Genomic DNA, 19541 nt, shown 5'->3' on the forward strand with positions numbered 1-19541 from the left:
AATACAAACTTGTTTTTTTTGTAGCTCTTAGAATCATCTTAGGGTCAGTCACTTGTCTGAATTCTAAAGGGTATAGTTATCCAAATTCCTGAGCATGTTGAGCCACTGGGAATGTTTATGCTTACATAGTTTAATAATGTCATGGATATCAAGTAACTGAAATACAAATGTGAGAGAAGAAGTGGGAAACATAAGTGTACATATTTGTGTACATTATCCCGTTTCAGGCTGGATACAAATAAAAGTACTCAGATGCAGAGGTAGCTTCAGATTGGATAGAAAAGAAAGGACAACTTTGGGATCTTCAAGTGAGAAGCCAGTATTTTGCTAAGGATTTTAGATGTTAGGCTATAATTGGACCATATCAGTTGTCTTACTACCTTGTACACTAACTTCACCCCAAGGTGGGAGGGAATTCAGTTTTGGCAGTATTTTAAATGATTGGAGAAGTCAATGCATGGACGAAAGGGATGCAAATATAAATATTCTGAATTTGGACTATTCATCATTGGTAAACAAGGTTTTTGTGTCCCCCTCCTCCTCCTCCCCCCCCCCCCCCCCCCCGTTCTCCCTTTACATTAATTTCTTTAGTCTCCTCTCATATTTATGGTACATGACATTAGATGTTAACTTTGAAACCAGCTTGTCACTCTGTACAAAAGAGTATTTCCACCTTTCTTCATAATTCGCTCTAATCAGTATTTCTACTCTATGAAATATGAATTCACTTATTAAATCTGTCACATTCATCAGTGACAACATATTTGCACAGTCCTCAGTGAAATAAACAACCTAATGGAAAAATGGAGCAAAGCCCTGCAAAACTTGAAGAGAAATACAGTATGCAAAAACTCAGTAAATCAACTTTTAAGTTCAAGATTGAAAGCAAATCAACAGAATGCATTTATACACCAGTCTGTTTACAAAGAGTCACCTTGACTGCTCATACCATGGTTTGAAGAACTGGGCTAACTGTTGAAAACGAGAACTAATATCCTTTTTGTACCAATTTATGCAATAAAGTATCTTTCTTCCAGGATCTTAATTTGTCGGTAAATGTGGATGCAGTTTATAAAGAATTCATATTGATAGCAATTTTTGCCAAGAAAATTAATTTTCCAGAAATTTAAATCTTTGTGGACTTTTAGTATTTTATACTGTTGTTGAAGTAACAGTATTGCCCATCTAGAAAAAAATCACTTTAGAAATTTAAAATATTACAATATTTATTTTAAATATTTAAATTGGTTCCATTGGGGAATCTCAAAGCAATTAGGTCTTATTTTCTGGTACTGTGAGACTAGCCTGCAATTCAGTTGCTTTATCAACGGTTTCCCTGTTAAATGGAAGCTATGTAACTAATTCCAAGTAAATGTATTCTATTTGGTGTTCTGTTTTACCTACCTTAAGCCCTTGTCAAGCATCTTCTACTTATTAATAAAAAATAAATCTATAACATTAAAAGTAATAATAATGAGTATTTGTACTATCTTAACAGCAAAAGAATTTAGAGTTTATTACAGGATTGACTTTTGAAGTGCTTTTGGCATTTTTCTGAAAACTGGCAATCGTATTGTAGAGTAGGTAGGTTTTCCTGAAACTGTCATTATTTTTTAACCTTCGTAGATGGTCTTTCATCTGCTGACCCTAGCTCTGATTGGAATGCACCAGCAGAAGAGTGGGGGAACTGGGTAGATGAAGAAAAGGCTTCTTCTGTTCCACAGCCTGAGGAACCATTATCTGATTTTCAGAAGGTAGATTACTTAACTTATTGCATACAGAATTTCCTACCTTATCCTTTACTGCCTTTTTTGGATTGTAGTAGTACATGGTAGCAATAAACAGGCAATTTAATTCCCACATTACATTCACTTTTCATTGAACATGTATAGTGGTGCTGTTATTGTTACAAACATAAAAGCACAACAGTCAAGAAGGAAAACAGTTAATGTGTCACTCCTCATTGCCCAAATTAGGATTGGTATGAGGCAGCAATTCCTTGAAATAAACATTTTTTTAAGTGCTTGCATTTTGCTCTGCAGCACTTGCATGCAATTGCAGGTGGATGAAACTTTTTCAAAGTATCTTGTAATATAGCTTATCATAGCACTGGCTCTACTGCCAGTAGGTTCTGGAGTAATTTACAAAGGAAGGGGTAGAAGTAGAGTGCTCACTGTAGACTAAAAATGTTGAGCTATTGTGCTAGTATTGAGAGGAAAGCTCACAGTACCTACCATGACTTTGGTATTTTGATTATGCAAAGCAAATATGTCATTATCTTTGGCTATTTGCCATTCAAGTTGCTGTTAACAGTGTTGCTAAATAGCATGAAAAGATTGTTTTCTATTACCAAAATACTCTTAATTTTACCTGGCCATTTGCATCTTTAAGCATTTAAGTACAAACGATACAAAGGATTGACATGCATACCATCTTTAGAAGGTCAGCAAAAAACAGTGAGAAATTATACTTTCTTTGGGCTCAGTCTTGTACTTCTAATACTCAGGCTTCAGATGATGAAAGAGAAAAAGCAGAGCCAACTCTCCAGAGCTGTACTAGTGGCAAATCCAAGAAGAAGAAGAAGAAGAAAAAGAAGCAAGGTGAAGAAGCTAGCTCTCCTGTACAGGTGAAATAAAATAAGATCTCTCTGGGGCAAAATCCTTGATTAATTTTAAAAGATGCACTTGATTTTTTTCAGGACTTTTGAATCCATTTCTGCTTGTCAAGAATTAACGTGATTCTTCAAATACTTGACTGGTGCCAGTTATAGATAGCTGCCTGAGTCTTTTGGTGAACATGATTCAAAAAATTGAATCATGTTCATCAGATTCATTCAGTGTCAAATATTTCATTGTTGATCAACAGAAAAATCATGAAACATGAGGCAAAATTTGGGTGTTCTTCCCAAACCAGTTCAGTTTCGCTTATCCTAAACTATTTATCAGCAGTCGCGGATGGGCCATATGTGATTATAGGCCACCTCATCATGCAGTTCCCTCTATAAAGCTAAGTCTTGAACAAGTTAGTCTTTTTGCCCCCACTGCTCCCCTTGTACGGCTGTTTCAGAGTTCGTCTTCTAATGGTTAGAACATTTGATTTCAAACCTACATTTTTTCCTTTGGATTGAGCAAATTTGAGAATGTATTAATGAGTCAGTGATAGATTGTATTTCAGAATGTTTCAGTGAATTGTTCCACTTTGAATTCATCTTTCTGAAACATGGTACACCAGAATTGCACATAGTACTCCAGATGAGGTAATAACATTTCCCTGTCTCTAGTGTAAATACTTCTCCTGATGCATCCTAGATTGCATTAGCCTTTTTCTCTGTTGCTTCCAATTGATATGTCCCCAATTTATAGCAAAATCTTTTGTAGTTCGTCCCTAAGTGCCTATTAAGTTTTGTTTTACTCCAGTTTTCAAGGTCATCCAGGTCTTCCTGTATGATATGCCAGTCTTCTTTCATATTGACAGTACTTCCCTACTTTGTGTCATCTGCAAATTTTATTAGCACACTCCCACTCTTTGTGCCAAGGTCATTGATGAAAATGTTAAATAAGATTGTCCCAAGACCGATCCCTGAGGAACTCCACTAGCAGTCTCCATCCAGCCTGGTAATTCACCTTTCAGCTTGACCCATGGTAGTCTCCCCTCTAACCAGTTTGTTACCCACCTTTCTGTTCTCATTAATTGCCATAATTCCAATTTAACTACTGATTTCCCATGTGGAACTGTATAAAATGCTTTACTGAAATCCAGGTAGACTAAATCCACTGCATTTCCTTTGTCTAGAAAATTGATTATTTTCTCAAAGAAAGAGATCAAGTTGGTTTAGCATGATCTACTTTTTGTAAAACCATGTTGTATTTTATCCCAGTTACCATTTATCTCAGTCTTTACTGGCTCTTTCAAAATTTGTTCTAAGACCTTACAAACATCTGTCAGGGATGGTCTAGATAATACTTAGTGCTGCCATGAGTGCCAGGGACTGGACTCTCGAGGTCCCTTCCTATGATTCTATGATACAGTTGAGGTCAAACTAATGGGCCTGTCATTTCCCAGATCATTTTTGTTCCTTTCTTAAATATAGGTACAATATGAGTGAGCTGGAAGTTCTTTTGGCAGACTCTTATACCATATACCCTAATGATATGGTGGTGATGTGACTTTATCTAAACTCTTACCTAAGATTGTGATTTAGCTTGATTTTTGTATGAAATTCTAAGTCTCCAGGAATCATAACTTCCTAGGAGAAGCTACACTCGAGCTCAGCAAGCTAGGTCTGGACAAGATGTTAGTTACTACCTGGGCAGGAGTAAGAGTTCCTTAGGTCACCTCAGTAGTCTATAGTATTTGCAAAGATAGCACAAGAGTTTCACCTCTGTCTAGTGCTACTAGTGTTCCCAGACAGGGTGAGCTCATTCTACTGGAAGAGTAACTACTTTAGCTGCCTGTGCTCAAATGTGTATCAAATGCAGGGCTGCTTTTCATAGTTCAGTTTAGACTTTTTACAAATCATTACTGTCTCAAATCTGAAGTCATACTGGATGTTGTTTGGAGGAAAGCATTCCTTCGGTGGGGTTTTTTGTTTTGTTTTTGTTTTTGTGTTTTTGGTTTTTTTTTAATTGGTCTCCCTCCTTGGGACTGTTACTACTTGCCAGTCACTTACAGTGAGACTCTGCAGAGGCAGTTTCGTAAAGAGAGATTTAACCAGTAACTGAGATTTGTAACTAATGCCTTTAGAGAGATGGAGAAGCACTGTAGATTTACAGTGTCTGTCTTGTAGTAAAGAAGAAATGAGGGTTCTAAAGGAGCAGAGCTTCTAAAATCACAGCTTGGAATGCTCAAATTCCACGCTCAGTGTTTGAGTTTGTCTCTCTTCTGTATAATGGCCTGTGGCTTGAAAGAAACAACTCCTCCAACAGGGATCTGCAGAGGCAATATATTCTGAATTCCAGGTACTATAGTTACCAGCCTGTCAATTATCCTGTCAAATTGATTCCTGTCCAAAGAATCAAGTGCTAGCTACACCCTAGTATTTCTAATTTCATTTAATTTTGCATCTCCAGATATGTTTCATAAAGTTCTTGTTTAATACTTTAGTTCTGATTCTCAGTTTAAGAAAACTACCTTTTTTGGATTAGTATATCAGCATAAATGTACAAAAGGTGAGAATAACTTCTTACCATCCACAGAGCTTATAAACAGTATTTAAAAAACCTAAATTGCTTAAATTTCTTGCTTGATGGGTGCATATAGAACTGTCAGTATGAGAGCCTGTTGTAAGGTTAGATTGCTTTTACACTAGGATGAACTAGTTTACAGTTTAAATCCAGAACACTAAAGTAGGTCTGACAGCGATTTTCTGATCTGAAAAGTGATTTGTGTACAGATGGGAACTACTTATTCAGTGGATATACTTCCAGTGTGGTCAGTCATATCTGCTGATTTGAGTGACCAAAAAGAAGTAATTTTTAGTTAACAGACGTCAAAGGCAGTTAAAAGAAAAAAAGCTGAATTCTATTCCTCCTCGTTCACCAACAGAATTGTTACAGTCTGATTGGTTCCATCTGTGCAAGCTGAAGGGAATCTGTGGAGAAGGGATGGTCCAGTGTTTAGGGCATAGCTTTGGTCTTGGGACATTTGGGTTCAATTTCCTGCTCTGTCACAGACTTCATGTGACCTTGGGCAAATCACTAGGCCTCTGTGCCTCAGTTTCCCCCGTCTGGAAAATGGGGATAAAAGTACTTTCTTAATTTACATAGGTGATGTGAGGATAAATACATAAAGGTTATGAGGTGATCAGATACCGTGGTGGTTGGGGCTATATAAACACCTAAAATAAAATAAAAATATTTCTCTGTAGACCTAATTTGAAGACAGTAGAATTGCATATACATCACTGAGGGCGTAGCTTTTTCTGCATAACCTTCATTAATAGTTTTGATGTATGAAATAGGCTGAGTTCAGGTTTAGTCTGCAGGGCTCATGGTTAGAAATGTCTTTTGACTTGTAAACTGAGCATGGAATTAACAAATATCAAACCCCAAATGACAATTTTACACAATCAGTTTTTCAGAACAGAACTTCACTTTAAATTTCACACACACTTCCATTTTACATATTCTCACACACTTTGTACATACATTTGAAGTGCTTCATAATTTAAAACACTTAATTATTTTGTTTGTGATAAGTAATTGACTTGTATAGGTTATTGCCTACAGGACATGACTGATTTATCTTGCCTCAATAGATATTTTCGTGTTACATTCTAGAAACTATTTGTAAAAGTCCTAGCCTGTACTGCATGTCCAGTTGTATTAATCTAATACTTTCTTTACATGTTTTCTTCTCTTAACATCATTCATGCAACCTAGTTGAGTTAGTATCACAGCGGAACTAAGACTTAACAGGAAAAGGATAAATGGAATTCTTCTGCAGGTATTGGATCATTCTCTTTTTTTCTGTAGGATGCTGAAGACCTGGATAGAGAGGTTGGAGAGGAATTCCAGGAGGATACTGCAAAAGCTCAGTCACAACAGGAAATAGCTTTTTCTTTGAAGACCATAAGCACTAGTGAACCAGCTGAGGTATGAAATTTAAAAAATGTTGTAGTTCCTATTTTGAAATACTCAAGATGAAAAACTGCATTGAAACATTTTATTGACTTGTCTACGTCCTTAACATTACCATCACTTCAAGCTATGTGCTTTCAAATACGAAATAGGCTCGGAACATTCATTAGGTGCACTTCTGCCTCCTTAATTTAAAGGGCACATCTGCTGACTCAGTAGACCTTTACCCGGTGTTTATTGTTCAAGACAGCAAATATAACTGAATAAAGTATGATTGCATTAACTGAGGGTTTACAAAGTAATAAATCAGACCTGATATAAGAATGGAAGTGAAACTTGGATTATATTGTATTCTGGCATCCACATTAAGAGAATTGTTAAATTTCAGTTACAAAATCTTTATTCTGGCTCTCTCAGTGAGCTGTGTTGGCCCTTCAGAATCCAGTGTTGGTAGAAAAAAAAAACAACATCTTTAGACTTGTAAACCAAGTAGATTTGCTATGGGGAAGTAACTGAAACAAATAAGATTCATTTTTGAAATCTGTACTTTCAGGGAATTTAATCTTGTATCTATTACGTAATCAGTCTTAAAATGCACTCCTATCTCAAGAATTGAAAAATTGGAGGAAATTTGCATGTGGAAGTTGCATATAACAGGTGTGAAAAGAACTTTGTGTCATCTAAGTCTGTAAATGCTCTGGCAGCGAGTTTCATCTCTTCGAAACAGCAAGAGATCTTTTGGTTGTGGGGGAAGAGAGGAGAAAGGAGGCAGCCGGCCCCCGCCCTCCCCCCCCACTTCTTTCTCCAGGCAGCAGGATCTTTAGATACTGTCACTGAATGATACACTCATCTTCCAGCACAGGATCTCTGCTTCTGGTAGTAGGCTGGAATCATGTTCAGTGTCGATGGCATTTATGTATAAACTGAAAACATCAGACACGCTTTACAAAATTGTGTTACACATAATATTTCATTTATTTAAGTTAAGTAGGCCACTACAACTCTGTAGTACTGTTGGTTTTGTCGGTTTCTGTTAGTAAAAGATTCTTGTAGTTATGTAATGGCTAAAACTATAAAAGTCACTGAGACTGCTGTTTGGGTGGTACAATTTCTTCTGATGGGTATATGATGTTTAACATAGGTTTCCACTATGGCATGCAAAATTAGAAATTTTTTTAAAAACATTCCTCTGACAAATACAAAACGTCATTGATTTTCCAGAGACAACAAGGTCTAAATTTCAAATAGTTATTTATTAGAATAACTTTGTAGCAAAGATCACAGATCGCCCAAAGGAAACAGATATAGTAAGATTTTTATAAAGAATCTGATTTTTTTTTTATGATTTATATTTTATGTGAAAATAAAATTCTGAAAATTGTATTCAGGCACTAGAGCTACCTAAAATATCATCCTTTTAGTCATCCAGCCTCCCACCTGAAGTGCAACACACCATTCAGAATCTTCCATTTGACGGCCAGGGCCTGTTTGCTGAGCAAACTGACTCTCGTCTGCATACTCTGAAAGACACAAGGAACACCATAAAATCCTTGGGCATGCATACCCCAGCAACTCAAAGAAAGCCGTTTAAGCCTCAGCTCCCGCAACACCACCCCTTCCCGCCTAGACCTAGGCAGGACTTCTCCCATAGGAGAAGTAGTTACCCACATCGTAGACCATCATGCCCTCCTTTGGAACAGAGCCAGGGCCAATGCAAGCCCCTCCCTCACCCCGCCCCCCCGGGTCCTAAGCGCCCATTTTTGAAGGTGCGCTCGAGGACAGACCACCAGTGCAAAACCCAGCCAGCTATCCCTTCCTGAACTGTCTCCCGTTTCTACCATGCTGGGTCCCTTATTACATTGGACCATTGGGTCCTTCACATGATAGAGGCGGGATATTCTATCCACTTCCGATCTATCCCCCCTCTCCCACCCGCCTTCCCTGTCCCTCTTCAGGGACCTTTCTCATGAGCAACTTCTGTACCTCCTGGATGAGGCACTCCTCGCCCTAGGAACAGTGGAGGAAGTGCCTCCAGAGCTCAGGGGCAATGGTTTCTACTTGCGCTACTTCCTCGTTCCCAAGGCAAAAGGAGTCTTAAGGCCCATACTGGACCTCAGGGAGCTCAACAAGCACATTGTCAACCTGAAGTTTCGCATGGTCTCCTTGGCCACGATCATCCCCTCTCTGGACCCAGAAGACTGGTATGCCACCCTCGATATGAAAGACGCCTACTTTCACATCTCAATTGCCCCGTCCCACAGACGTTTTCTCCGGTTCATGGTGCACGAGACTACCAATTCACAGCCCCTTGGATCTTTACCACGTGCCTGGCGGTCATGGTAGGTTTTCTTCACCGTCATCACAATCACGTGTTCCTGTACCTCGATGACTGGCTTATTCAGGGTTGATCTCACCAGCAAGTCCAGTCTCAGGTGCAGTTGGTCATGGACACATTCAACCACTTGGGTATCATGCTGAACACCAGCAAATCCGTACTCTTACCAACCCAGATGATAGAGTTTATCGGAGCAGTCTTAGACGCAAGTCAAGCTCAGGCGTTTCTCCCAGAGGCCTGGCATCTAGCTCTAACAAACATAATCACCAATCTCTGCAGGTTCCCACCACCATGGCGAGGCAGTGTGTCAAGCTGCTGGGTCACATGGCATCTTGCATCTATGTAGTGCAACATGCCAGACTGTCTCAGACCCCTACAGACGTGGTTGGCGTCTGTATATCGACCGGGCCACAACAACCTCGATATGGTGCTTATAGTCCTGAGCCCCACACTTGACTCCCTGCGCTGGTGGCTGGACTCTCAAATGGTAGGTACTGGGGTCCCGTTTCATCCTTCTCAACCCACACTGACTCTGGGCACAGATGCATCCGCACTAGGATGGGGGGCTCACCTCAAAGCCGGGACAACGCTAGGTCTGTGGCAGGAAAATGAACTAACTCTCCAGATCAATATCAAGGAACTCAGGGTGATCCTTCTTGCATGCCAAGCATTCCTTCCCCACCTATGAGACCATTGCATGGAAGTTCTGACAGACAACACCACGGCCATATTTTATCTGAACAAACAAGGCAGAGCCTGGTCATTGCCGCTCTGCCACGAAGCCCTACTTCTGTGGGAATTCTGATTAGCCCACTCCATCACTTTTTTCAAGCTTCGTACCTGCTGGGTGTTCAAAACGTGCTGGTGGACAGCTTGAGCGGACGCTTCCTCACGCATGAATGGTCGATTCACCCGGAAGTCATCTGCTCGATCTTCCGCACCTGGGGGTTTCCCCGAATCGACCTGTTCGCTTTGTGGACCAATAGGAAATGCCCAGCCTTCTGCTCCTTCAGGGATCACAGTCCGGGCTCGATCAGGGATGCTTTCCTGATCTCGTGGTCGGGCCAGCCTTTCTGCCATTTCTGTTGATACCCAAAGTACATCTCAAGGTCGCAGGGACAAGGTGGATGTCTTACTGGTGGCCCATGCCTGGGCCTGCCAGTGCTGGTATCCCACCCTGGTGGATCTATCGATATGGGCACCCCAACATCAACCTCTCAGTCCCAACCTGATTTCGCAGAACCAAGGTTGTCTCTACACTCGGACCTTCAGTCGCTCCATCTTATGGCCTGGAGGATCTGTGGTTAAACCAGGCTGAGCGCGCTTGCTCGGACTCAGTACTATGCATACTCCTGGAAAGCCGTAAACCCTTTACCAGACTCACGAAGCTAAATGGAAAAGGTTTTCCACCTGGTGTGCCCAGCGGCAGGTATCCCCACTCCAAGCTCCGATACCCTGCATCTTGGACTATTTGATGCACTTGAAGGACCAACATCTAGCCTTCAGTTCCCTTAAGGTTCACCTCATGGCCATTTCAGTATTCCATCCAGGAGCAGCAGGACGCTCAGTGTTTGCACACCCAGTCGTGTGGTGCTTCCTGAAAGGTTTGGAAAAAATCCATCCCCTGATGAAACCTCCTGTGCCAGCCTGGGACCTGAACATGGTTCTCTCCTGTCTGCTGGGGTCTCCTTTCAAGCCACTGGCTTCCTGTTCACTCCTCTACCTTTCCTGGAAGGCCGCCTTTCAGGTGGCCATTACTTTGACATGCCAGGTTTCCGAGCTATGAGCTCTCACATGTGAACCACTTTATACCTATCTTCCACGAGGATAAAGTTCAGCTAAGGCCTCGCCCAGCCTTCATGCTGAAAGTGGTATCTCATTTCCATGTAAGCCAGGACATTTTCCTGCCAGTTTTTTACCCGAAACTGCATGCCAACCTTCGGGAGCAGTGTTTTCATTCACTGGACGTTAGAAGAGCTCTTGCCTTCTATATAGACACACAAGGTCATTCCATAAGACGACCCAGCTGTTCGTCGCCATTGCGGAACAGATGAAGGGCACTCTGGTCTCTGCCCAGCGAATATCTTCATGGATTACCGCATGTATCTGTATCTGCTATAGTCTGGCAAAAGTCCCTCTGCCTGCTGTTACGGCTCACCCTGCAAGGACTCAGGCATCGTCTATGGCCTTTCTGGCAAATGTGCCCCTTCAGGACATCTGCAGGGCTACCACATGGGCCTCAGTGCATACCTTCGCATCACACTACGCCATAGTCCAGCAATTCCACGATGACGCGCCCTTTGATAGGGCTTTTCTTCAGTCTGCATTACCTTGACTCCGACCCCTCCTCCAAGGTAAGGCTTGGGAGTCACCTAAGGAATTGATATGAGAAAGCACTTGACGAAGAAAAAACAGTTACTCTCCTCTTTGTAACTGTTGTTCTTCGAGATGTGTTGCTCATATCTATTCCATTTCCCCTACACACACCTTCCCCTCTGTCAATGTAGCCGGCAAGAAGGCACTGAAGGGGGGTCGAGCTGGCAGGGCCTTATATAGAGCGCCATATCGGCACCACTCCAGCGGGCTCCACAGCTGGCCCAACGGGTAGCTGCTAGGGAAAAGTTTTCCGACTTCTATGCACCCGGCATGCGCGCACACCTAACTGGAATAGATATGAGCAACACATCTCAAAGAACAACAGTTACAAAGAGGTGAGTAACTTTTTTATCAGTGTGGCTGACTACCTGTGATGGACAGCAATGTCCTTGCTGAATGATACTGTTGTCCAAGTAATAACGAGGTTGCTTTTTCAGTTGAGAATAGATGATTCTGCTGTAGACTTGCTGTGCTTATCCTTGGTTGGAGGGTACTGAAGGTAATCTTGTACACTTATTCATCTTCACCTAGGGGTGGGAAAGGCATACAGAAGAATGGATTTTAGTATCAGTATGCTCATGCTACATAATTATCCCATTTTAGTAACTCATTCTTGACTGTCATCCAGTGAACAGACTTTCTAAGTAACTCTTATTATGATGAGAAAACTGGTTAAAACTCTACCCAAAAGAAGACTGAGGGTAATGATTATGGTTTTAATCAGTTTGATAGATGTGCCTGTCTTTTCTGGAGACCACGGAGGGTGTTGGCAAAATAGGTCAGAGAATAGACAACCTTCTTGCTTTCTGAGCCTGGACATACTGTTGTGGTTATTACCATCTGACAAGTCCCCGTCTGCAAGGCTGACCTGCCTCCACCATCCATAACTTTGTGAAATCTAGACTAGATTACTAGGTGCTCCATAGTTTTGGCTTCCTTTGAAATTGATTTATAACAAGCTGCAAAATGTGGCCTCTTAGGATACATCTACACAGCAAAAAAGACCCGGGCAGTGAGTCTGAGTCTGGGTCAACAGACTCGGGCTTTTGCTGCAGGGCTAAAAATAGCAGTTTAGACATTAAGGATTGAGCTGGAGATGGCTCCAAGACTCTCCCCACTCACTGAATTTCAGAGCCGAGGCTGCACCTAAAGTGTCTACATTGCTAGTTTTAGCCCTGCAGCACAAGCCAAAGTCTGTTGACTTTGGCTCTGCTGCAGGTGTATTTTGCTATGTAGATGTACCCTTACTTGCTACTCACGATAGCAAATGAAATTGAGTCAGTCGTGCTCATCCTTTGAGGCCTGCTCTAACTCATGGCATTCTACCGGATTCAACTGGATATCCTTGTATATAAAGACTTCCATAACTGAGAAATTATTCGTAGCTATGTGGGTATTTCTTGTAAGAATTTTTATTATAAGGTTCCCATAAAGTTTTTTTATTATAAGGTGCCCAGATGTCATGACTGGGTACAATACAAATCAGTAGATATAAAATCTAAGCCCTTTGTACTTGAGTAGTACATAGGGCATATGATCTTGGTTTATGATCTTGCCTGTCCGTTACAATCAGTTTTTGTCCCTAGACTCAGTCATCGTGGGGCTGAAGGCAGACCTTTTCTCAGTCCTCTGACACTTGCCTTGGTAGTGTCAAGTCCAAGCTGCTTTAGCCTATCTGTAACCACCTTTTATAGAGACCCTACATTGTCTTTTCATCTATTACCCATTCTCTCCCCTACTCCTGTGGATTTAAGTCCTTTTTAGTCAAGTGGTTTAGCCTGAAAGTTGGAGTTTTTTCTTGTGCCATATTCCTTTTTGTTCTGGCTGGTGTTTGGGGTGGCTACCTGTCTGATTTTTGTGTTTTGGCTTGTATTTTATTGTGCTTGAATCCAGATAAGAAGTGCCATACAAATAGGTTACATAAAACGGTTTTACTTAAAATACAAGTGCTGCCTGCAATATTTGAACATGTGTATCTCCAAAAAAGCATGCAGTAATTGAATTTGCTTTTTTGAAATACTATAAATGTAGCTAATGGGATAATGCTGTCTTTCCATTAGGCCATTATACAGTGGTCACCATTAAAATCTTACAAATTTTGCAAGTATGTAATGTTTTCGTGGTACTACTAGTAGTCTGACTGTACAGACATGGTATTGTGAATACTTAAGCAACATTAACTAGACACTTTCTGATTACTGTAGAATGTGTGATCTTATGAACCTTGTAGTAATTAGAGTTGTGTAGTCCTGCTTAAATGATCAATTGTATTACTATGAAATAAAAAGTGTGTAATATTTCACAGTGCACTACACAGCTGTGATAAATACATTCCTGTAAACTAGATCAAATTCTTTCTATCCTTTGGGTTTTTTCCTTTCTCCTCACCCCAGTTACTTTGACTAGAGGAATGAAATGGCCTAGTAGCCCTGTAAACATTTATTCAAACTAATTCAGTTTTTTCACTAGGGGGCAGCCATGATCTTATGACTCTGTTGGTAAAATTTGACAAGACATTGATCGTAGTTTAGATTTGTTTTCAGTATTATCCTTTCAGAAGACCTGTAAGTATTCAGCCAGAAATGCTAGTGCTTAAACAATTCGTAATGTTATATACTCTATACTTTACCAAATTAATTCAAAAAATGTTTTTCAAAATAGCCTGAGGAGACTCCTCCACTTGCTGTTTCTACTGAGCCATCTGTAATTGTATCAGAGTGTGATTCTGACAAGATCTCTTCCCAAGTGCCACAGATGCTACAAGAGACAGATGTTTCCAGTCCTAATATTAAACAAAACAGTGTGCCTCCTCCACAAAGTAAGTAACACTCAGTATGAAGGTCAAGTCATGCTGACTTTTTTTCGGTTAAATTTACATGCTTAATAACTGGGAGTACTATTTAACCATCTGCTGAGTGCGGGGAGGAGAGAAGGAAGGCCTGTATTTGGCAAATGCAGTAGCTTTTTGCTGTATGGAAACCTGGATTCAAATCTTATTTTGTTTCACAAATGAAACTGGTGCCTAGTGTTTGAGTCCCTACTGGACGCTTGTATCGGGCTGTGAAATATGAACAATTCAGCATACTTGGTAAATTTTGCTTACTAAAGTCAGAACTGGAGATTCGTGTTATGACTAAGATGCTTTGGCAGACTTATGTGAGAAGCTTGTACAACACCGACCTGTCTTGTTACTAACTGTAAGAAGTCCTGTTTAGTCTTGATTATCTTTTCTATTTTGGAATTTGTAAGGGGCCAATCACTATAATATTTAAGGACCAGCCTTGTTGAAAAACATTAACAGTTGATTTTTTTTTTCTTTGGATTGAGCATATTTGAGTATTAATGCATCAGTGATAGATTGTAGTTCAGAATGTTTCAGTGAATTGTAGTAGTCATGAAAGAGCAAGTGATAACATGGGAGTAACTGGGTACTGGGTAGGTGGATGTGGCATATGGCTTTCTGCCATACGCACCTCAGCCTAAGCTATTGGTGATGGTATGGTTTTTGTTTGCATTGTGCTAATTAATATCTAGTAGCTCCAAACCAGAGATCAGGAACCTGTACTCATGTGTATCAAAAAGATGGTGCTTATCTCAAAGAGCTTGCAATGTAAGTACATGAGGGGAGCCAACAGATGGATACAACAAATGCAGAGAGGGGAGAGTACAAGGTGACAGTGAGATTGTGATTTGTGTATTTAAAGTGTCTAGAAAAGAACAAGCTAGTACACTAGACTGCTGTCACTTGAGTACTAATAATTTAGAGAATCCTAACTTCTTAGCTACGAAAGGGCTGAAAAGCTTACTGTTGTGTAATAATTTGAAAGATTCCTAAATATCTTAAAGCACAAAACCAGACCCCATCATGTGAGAGGAATTTAAGCAATAGACTATTTTAAATTTAGGTTGTCATCTTTTGCATGGCTGATCAAATTGTACTTGCCATGCAGGGGGGAAAGGGGGGAGTAGAACTTTGCCAAAAAAAAAAAAAAAACTGCTTGAACAGTACATGCTATATTTCTGCATAACTTCATCTTATATTAATGTGAAATGTACTGAATTAATATTTTTGAAGTGAATTGTGCATAAATGTCCTGAACCTTTACATGGGTTTCATTTTGGTTTTTGTTACTTTTTTAGCCAAGTCTGAAGATAGCTGGGAGTCCCCAAAACAAGTTAAAAAGAAGAAAAAAGCAAGAAGGGAAACGTGAATTTCCTGAGATGGACGTGTGTTGGTGAAACGCTGTCATGAAGATTATGCTGTTTATGCAATAATTTGTGAACATGTACAGGATTTTATATATTTCAACTGATTTTTAAAACAGAACTGCTGTGAACACAACCATCTTTAAAAAGGAATCAAAGGAAATTGTGATAGAGCAGCAGAAAGTGCTACAGTGCTGGAAGATGCTTTGAAGAGTCGTCTTTTTTTTTTTTCCACTGTAAAGGAAGGATCTTAAAAATAAAATAAAAAAAAAATCCCTGGTTTTACAACACAGTACCCTGTTTACAACAGATTATGCCCTATCTCATCTGCAGCTGGGAATAAAGTCTTGGTTTTTTTTTAAGAAGGGTTGTCTGTAAAATAGTTGTCTATAAAATAGGTGGTGTTTCTTGCATTTCTTTTGAGTGATGCATAAGAAACTGAGATATCTACCATTTCGATTTTCCTTCATGCCTAAATAAGTGCTTTGATTAAATACATAATCTGCCATATTTTTACAATATGCTGGTTAGCCAAGCATGCTAGCCATTAAAGGAATCACAAGTGCAAATAAAATCATTAAATAAAAATCCATTTGTACAGTTCAATCTTCATGGTTTATTATAAAAAGTTAAAGAAAATAAAAATTGGTGGGCTAAAAGGCTGAGAATGTGATTGCTGAAACTTGAGTATGGTTCATGAAGTTATTTTTGATAGCCTCTATTGCATTACTTGAATTTTTCAAAGTAACAGTATATTTTAATTAAGAATGTGGCAATGTGCATAAAATCAGTTCTATTGTTTTCTACTTGATCCTTTTTTTTTTTCGGTTGGTAAGTTCAGACTCTCATTTAAAATCATCCCTGATCAATTTTTAAACTCTTAAAATAAAATTCATATTTCCCTTTCCCCTTATCATTTACCTTTCTCTTTGTTGTTGTTTTTTTTAAAGCAAGATCAGCTGTTTTCATTCACTAACTGTATAGGACTTCAAGGATTTGGTGGAGAATGAAAGAATGGCTTCAGACAGCTTTAATTGACATTGTCAAGACCACCAGTTATCAGGAATACATTTTTTTTTTTTTTTTTTTTACTGCCTTAACCTGTAGTATGTAGAGTATGCATCTAGACTTCTTGAAGGGAATTAGTGTTTTTATAAGAAATTCCATGCAAGTGTAGCAGTTGTAAAATAAAGAATATTTCCCACTTGAAACTGTTGATTAAAGTGGTGTTTGAGAATTGTCATTACTTTCAGGCACTGTGTAATTGCATCGTATCAAACTGGCAGGTTTCTTTGTATCTCTCTAAATGTACACTGTAAATAGCCTTTCCAAACTTTTGTGTTTCATAAGGACCATAATTAACATCACTTACTGAATTCTAGTAAAGAGCCATGATTTATTTCATGTGATTGACTTTGTTGGTTTTTATGTGGCAAAGAAATGAAGCTGTAACCTATGGTACTGATCAGCCATCCACTATTAACTTATACAGGACTGCAGTTTGATAGTATTTACTTGCAAGACAAGAATAGTTAAAGAAACAAGCTGCCATTTTAATTGTACTGAAGACATGCCTTACTAATTGACAGCTTTCCTAATAAATGAATACTAACTTATACTGGTATCAATACCTATGTCAAGAACATGGCAAATGTGTTTATATATTCAAAAGTTTTGTTTAATTCAATGACATTTCTAAGTTGATTTGTTTAAAATAAATTGAGCAAATTGATGATATTGTTTTATTTACTGGAAGGGAGTAATGCTTAAGCCTTGATGCCTATCCAGGATTCCATGTAAACTGAACTGAAATACAGTTTTTTCCACAGGGATTTTTAAAAAGGGAATGTTAAAAATGAAATCATGTAAAGTGCTATTGCTTGTAAATAGCATTTCCATTTTGCTTGCTTTTTTTTGTAAATGTGACATACTTTACCTGTTTTAAATTTAGGTTTATAGTGAATGTCCAGAATTGTTTTTGCATGGTTCCCAGTCTCTACACTTGGCTAGAAATGGCATTCTGAGGAGGAGTTTGAGGACCTTAAGTAATGATGTTTCCCAAAAAAGCTTTAAAAATTGGATGACTTAAGTGTTATATTTTTTCGTCTCTCTTGACAGAGGGAGTTGACTGCTTAGGGTTGCCAAATAAGTCCTTGAATCACTTGACATCTTAATAAAACTTGTTGCAAATAACAGACTTGCTGCTAAACGAACTGCTGTTCCTGATTTACGCACATTTTCTTCTGCCCAATCTTCCCTTCAGAATGCCGTCCACTTAGCAGCATTCCCAGTCATTTTTTCACTAGGACGTATATGGATTGATTGTCTTGGAAAATTGGACACTAATCTTATTTGACAAAAATGGCCCCAAAGGAAGATGAAACTTGTCTGTGAATGGAGGTTTAAAAATATCTATGTATTGCTTTTCTTTTACCCAAGTAACGGGTAGTCTTAATAATAAACTGTACACCTGGAGCAGAGAGAGAAAACAATACAGTTTAAAGAAATTAAGATGCTCATTTTGCTGAATGTGTGGAATGTTTTCATGATTGAATCTAATGTTTTGTTCTTTGTAATAGTTGTTGCATGGTTTAATTTCTTTCATTTTTCTTTTGGGAAAATGTACAGAATTCCTAGTGCTTTGTTACAAAGCTAGCAACCTGCAAGTTGGTTCAGGGTGGATGAAAACTGTATTTCTGATATCTCCTTTCACAAACTTAAAGGAAAACTTATAGTAGAAAAACCTTATGAAAATATTTACTGAAGAATGTATACATTAAAAATGAATTTTCAAAACTGTTTATAGAAATGCCACTAGTATCACTATTTCTCTCTCTCAAAATTTTCTCACCGGAAGCTGCCATTTTACCAATAGTTCCCATCTGGAAGCCTGATCTGAGGAATAGGTCTTGAGTGAATGTGTGACTAAAGTAGACTTTCAAAGTTAGTAAACTGCTTTATGGCTAACGTAAATGGTAAGTAATTAAATTTACTCAGAAGGTTCCCAGTTAAATAAGGTAATGTAAAACATCTTTGGAATTCTTGTAGTCATGTATTCAAGTTTCATTTATATTCCACATCCTAATCTGCATACTACTGTCAAGAGGGTAGATCTTTGTTTGTTTTTTAAATTTTTCTCTTCAGTCCAAATATACCAGTCTAGACTAGAGAGTGGACAGTAGGATGAAGATAGGAAAACAAAACTTTGATGTTAGCCCAACAGTTCATACCAGCTGAGTTCTCATCTTCATGCAGGTGAATAATTTGCGCTGTGGAGTTCTGATTATCAGGTTTTTAGCTGTGGATTTAGTCAATATTAGTTAAGGGTTCACTTGTGAGAGTCCCTTGAACTTTCTGTACAGTCATTCACCTATTTTTCTTGCTTCCGTTCAGAGGCAGTGGATAGAGTGAGTTCCCAATTCTTTTAGGGGCCTGGAGCCAAGGGAACCAGCTGAAGGAACCTTGGGAAAATGAGGACAGACAGCATGTGGCTCTCCAGATGTTGCTAGATCCTCTCTCTGGTAGTGTTGTGTTAAGTCCAGCAGTTCTTCTGACTTTTCTGTCCTGTTGTGAACAAGCTCAAGAAGTGGAAAAAATAAATCCTTTTTCAGGGGGAGCATTCTGAATATTATTCTAGACTATTTCGTACAGCAAGTGGCTTTGATTATTGATTTGCACAAGCACAGAACCCCAAAACCCAACAGTCTACCAGTTACTTTAAACCTGCTCATGCTCAATCATAGCTATACTTGCTGGCACTGGAACTCATTTTAACGAAGATAGCCTAGCCATACAAAGGGTCTCCCTCTCAACTTACGTACCTGTTGACAACTTCATTTTTTAAATACTTCCCCATTGTACTAAGCATATTTTTCAGGTGAATTGAAGTAATTTTGGTTCTCCAGTGGAACCCAGGATATGTTCAGTGTTTCAGGCTAAACTTCTAGTACAACAATGTACAGTGTTCTGAAATTCTAAAACAAAACAAAGCAGTTTCAGGTAACTTGTGTTTTTGCTACTCATGGCTTAATGATGGATCAAAATTC

The 19541-nt window shown here is 39.2% G+C and overlaps 1 protein-coding gene across 2 annotated transcripts in view; it reads left to right on the forward strand.

The window, feature by feature from the left end:
- Positions 1–17227, forward strand: part of MTDH (metadherin) — a 51816-nt gene extending 34589 nt beyond the window's left edge. For both annotated transcript variants that reach the window (XM_032784683.2, XM_032784684.2), the window contains 5 exons: positions 1627–1754; positions 2507–2626; positions 6474–6593; positions 13951–14107; positions 15430–17227. In XM_032784683.2, the coding sequence (XP_032640574.1) occupies positions 1627–1754; positions 2507–2626; positions 6474–6593; positions 13951–14107; positions 15430–15500 (596 nt within the window). In that variant the 3' untranslated portion in view covers positions 15501–17227. The remainder of the gene's footprint in view (positions 1–1626; positions 1755–2506; positions 2627–6473; positions 6594–13950; positions 14108–15429) is intronic.
- The last annotated feature ends 2314 nt before the right edge of the window (positions 17228–19541 follow it).

Source organism: Chelonoidis abingdonii, chromosome 2, assembly GCF_003597395.2.
Source record: "Chelonoidis abingdonii isolate Lonesome George chromosome 2, CheloAbing_2.0, whole genome shotgun sequence".
NCBI classification, from domain to species: Eukaryota; Metazoa; Chordata; order Testudines; family Testudinidae; genus Chelonoidis; species Chelonoidis abingdonii.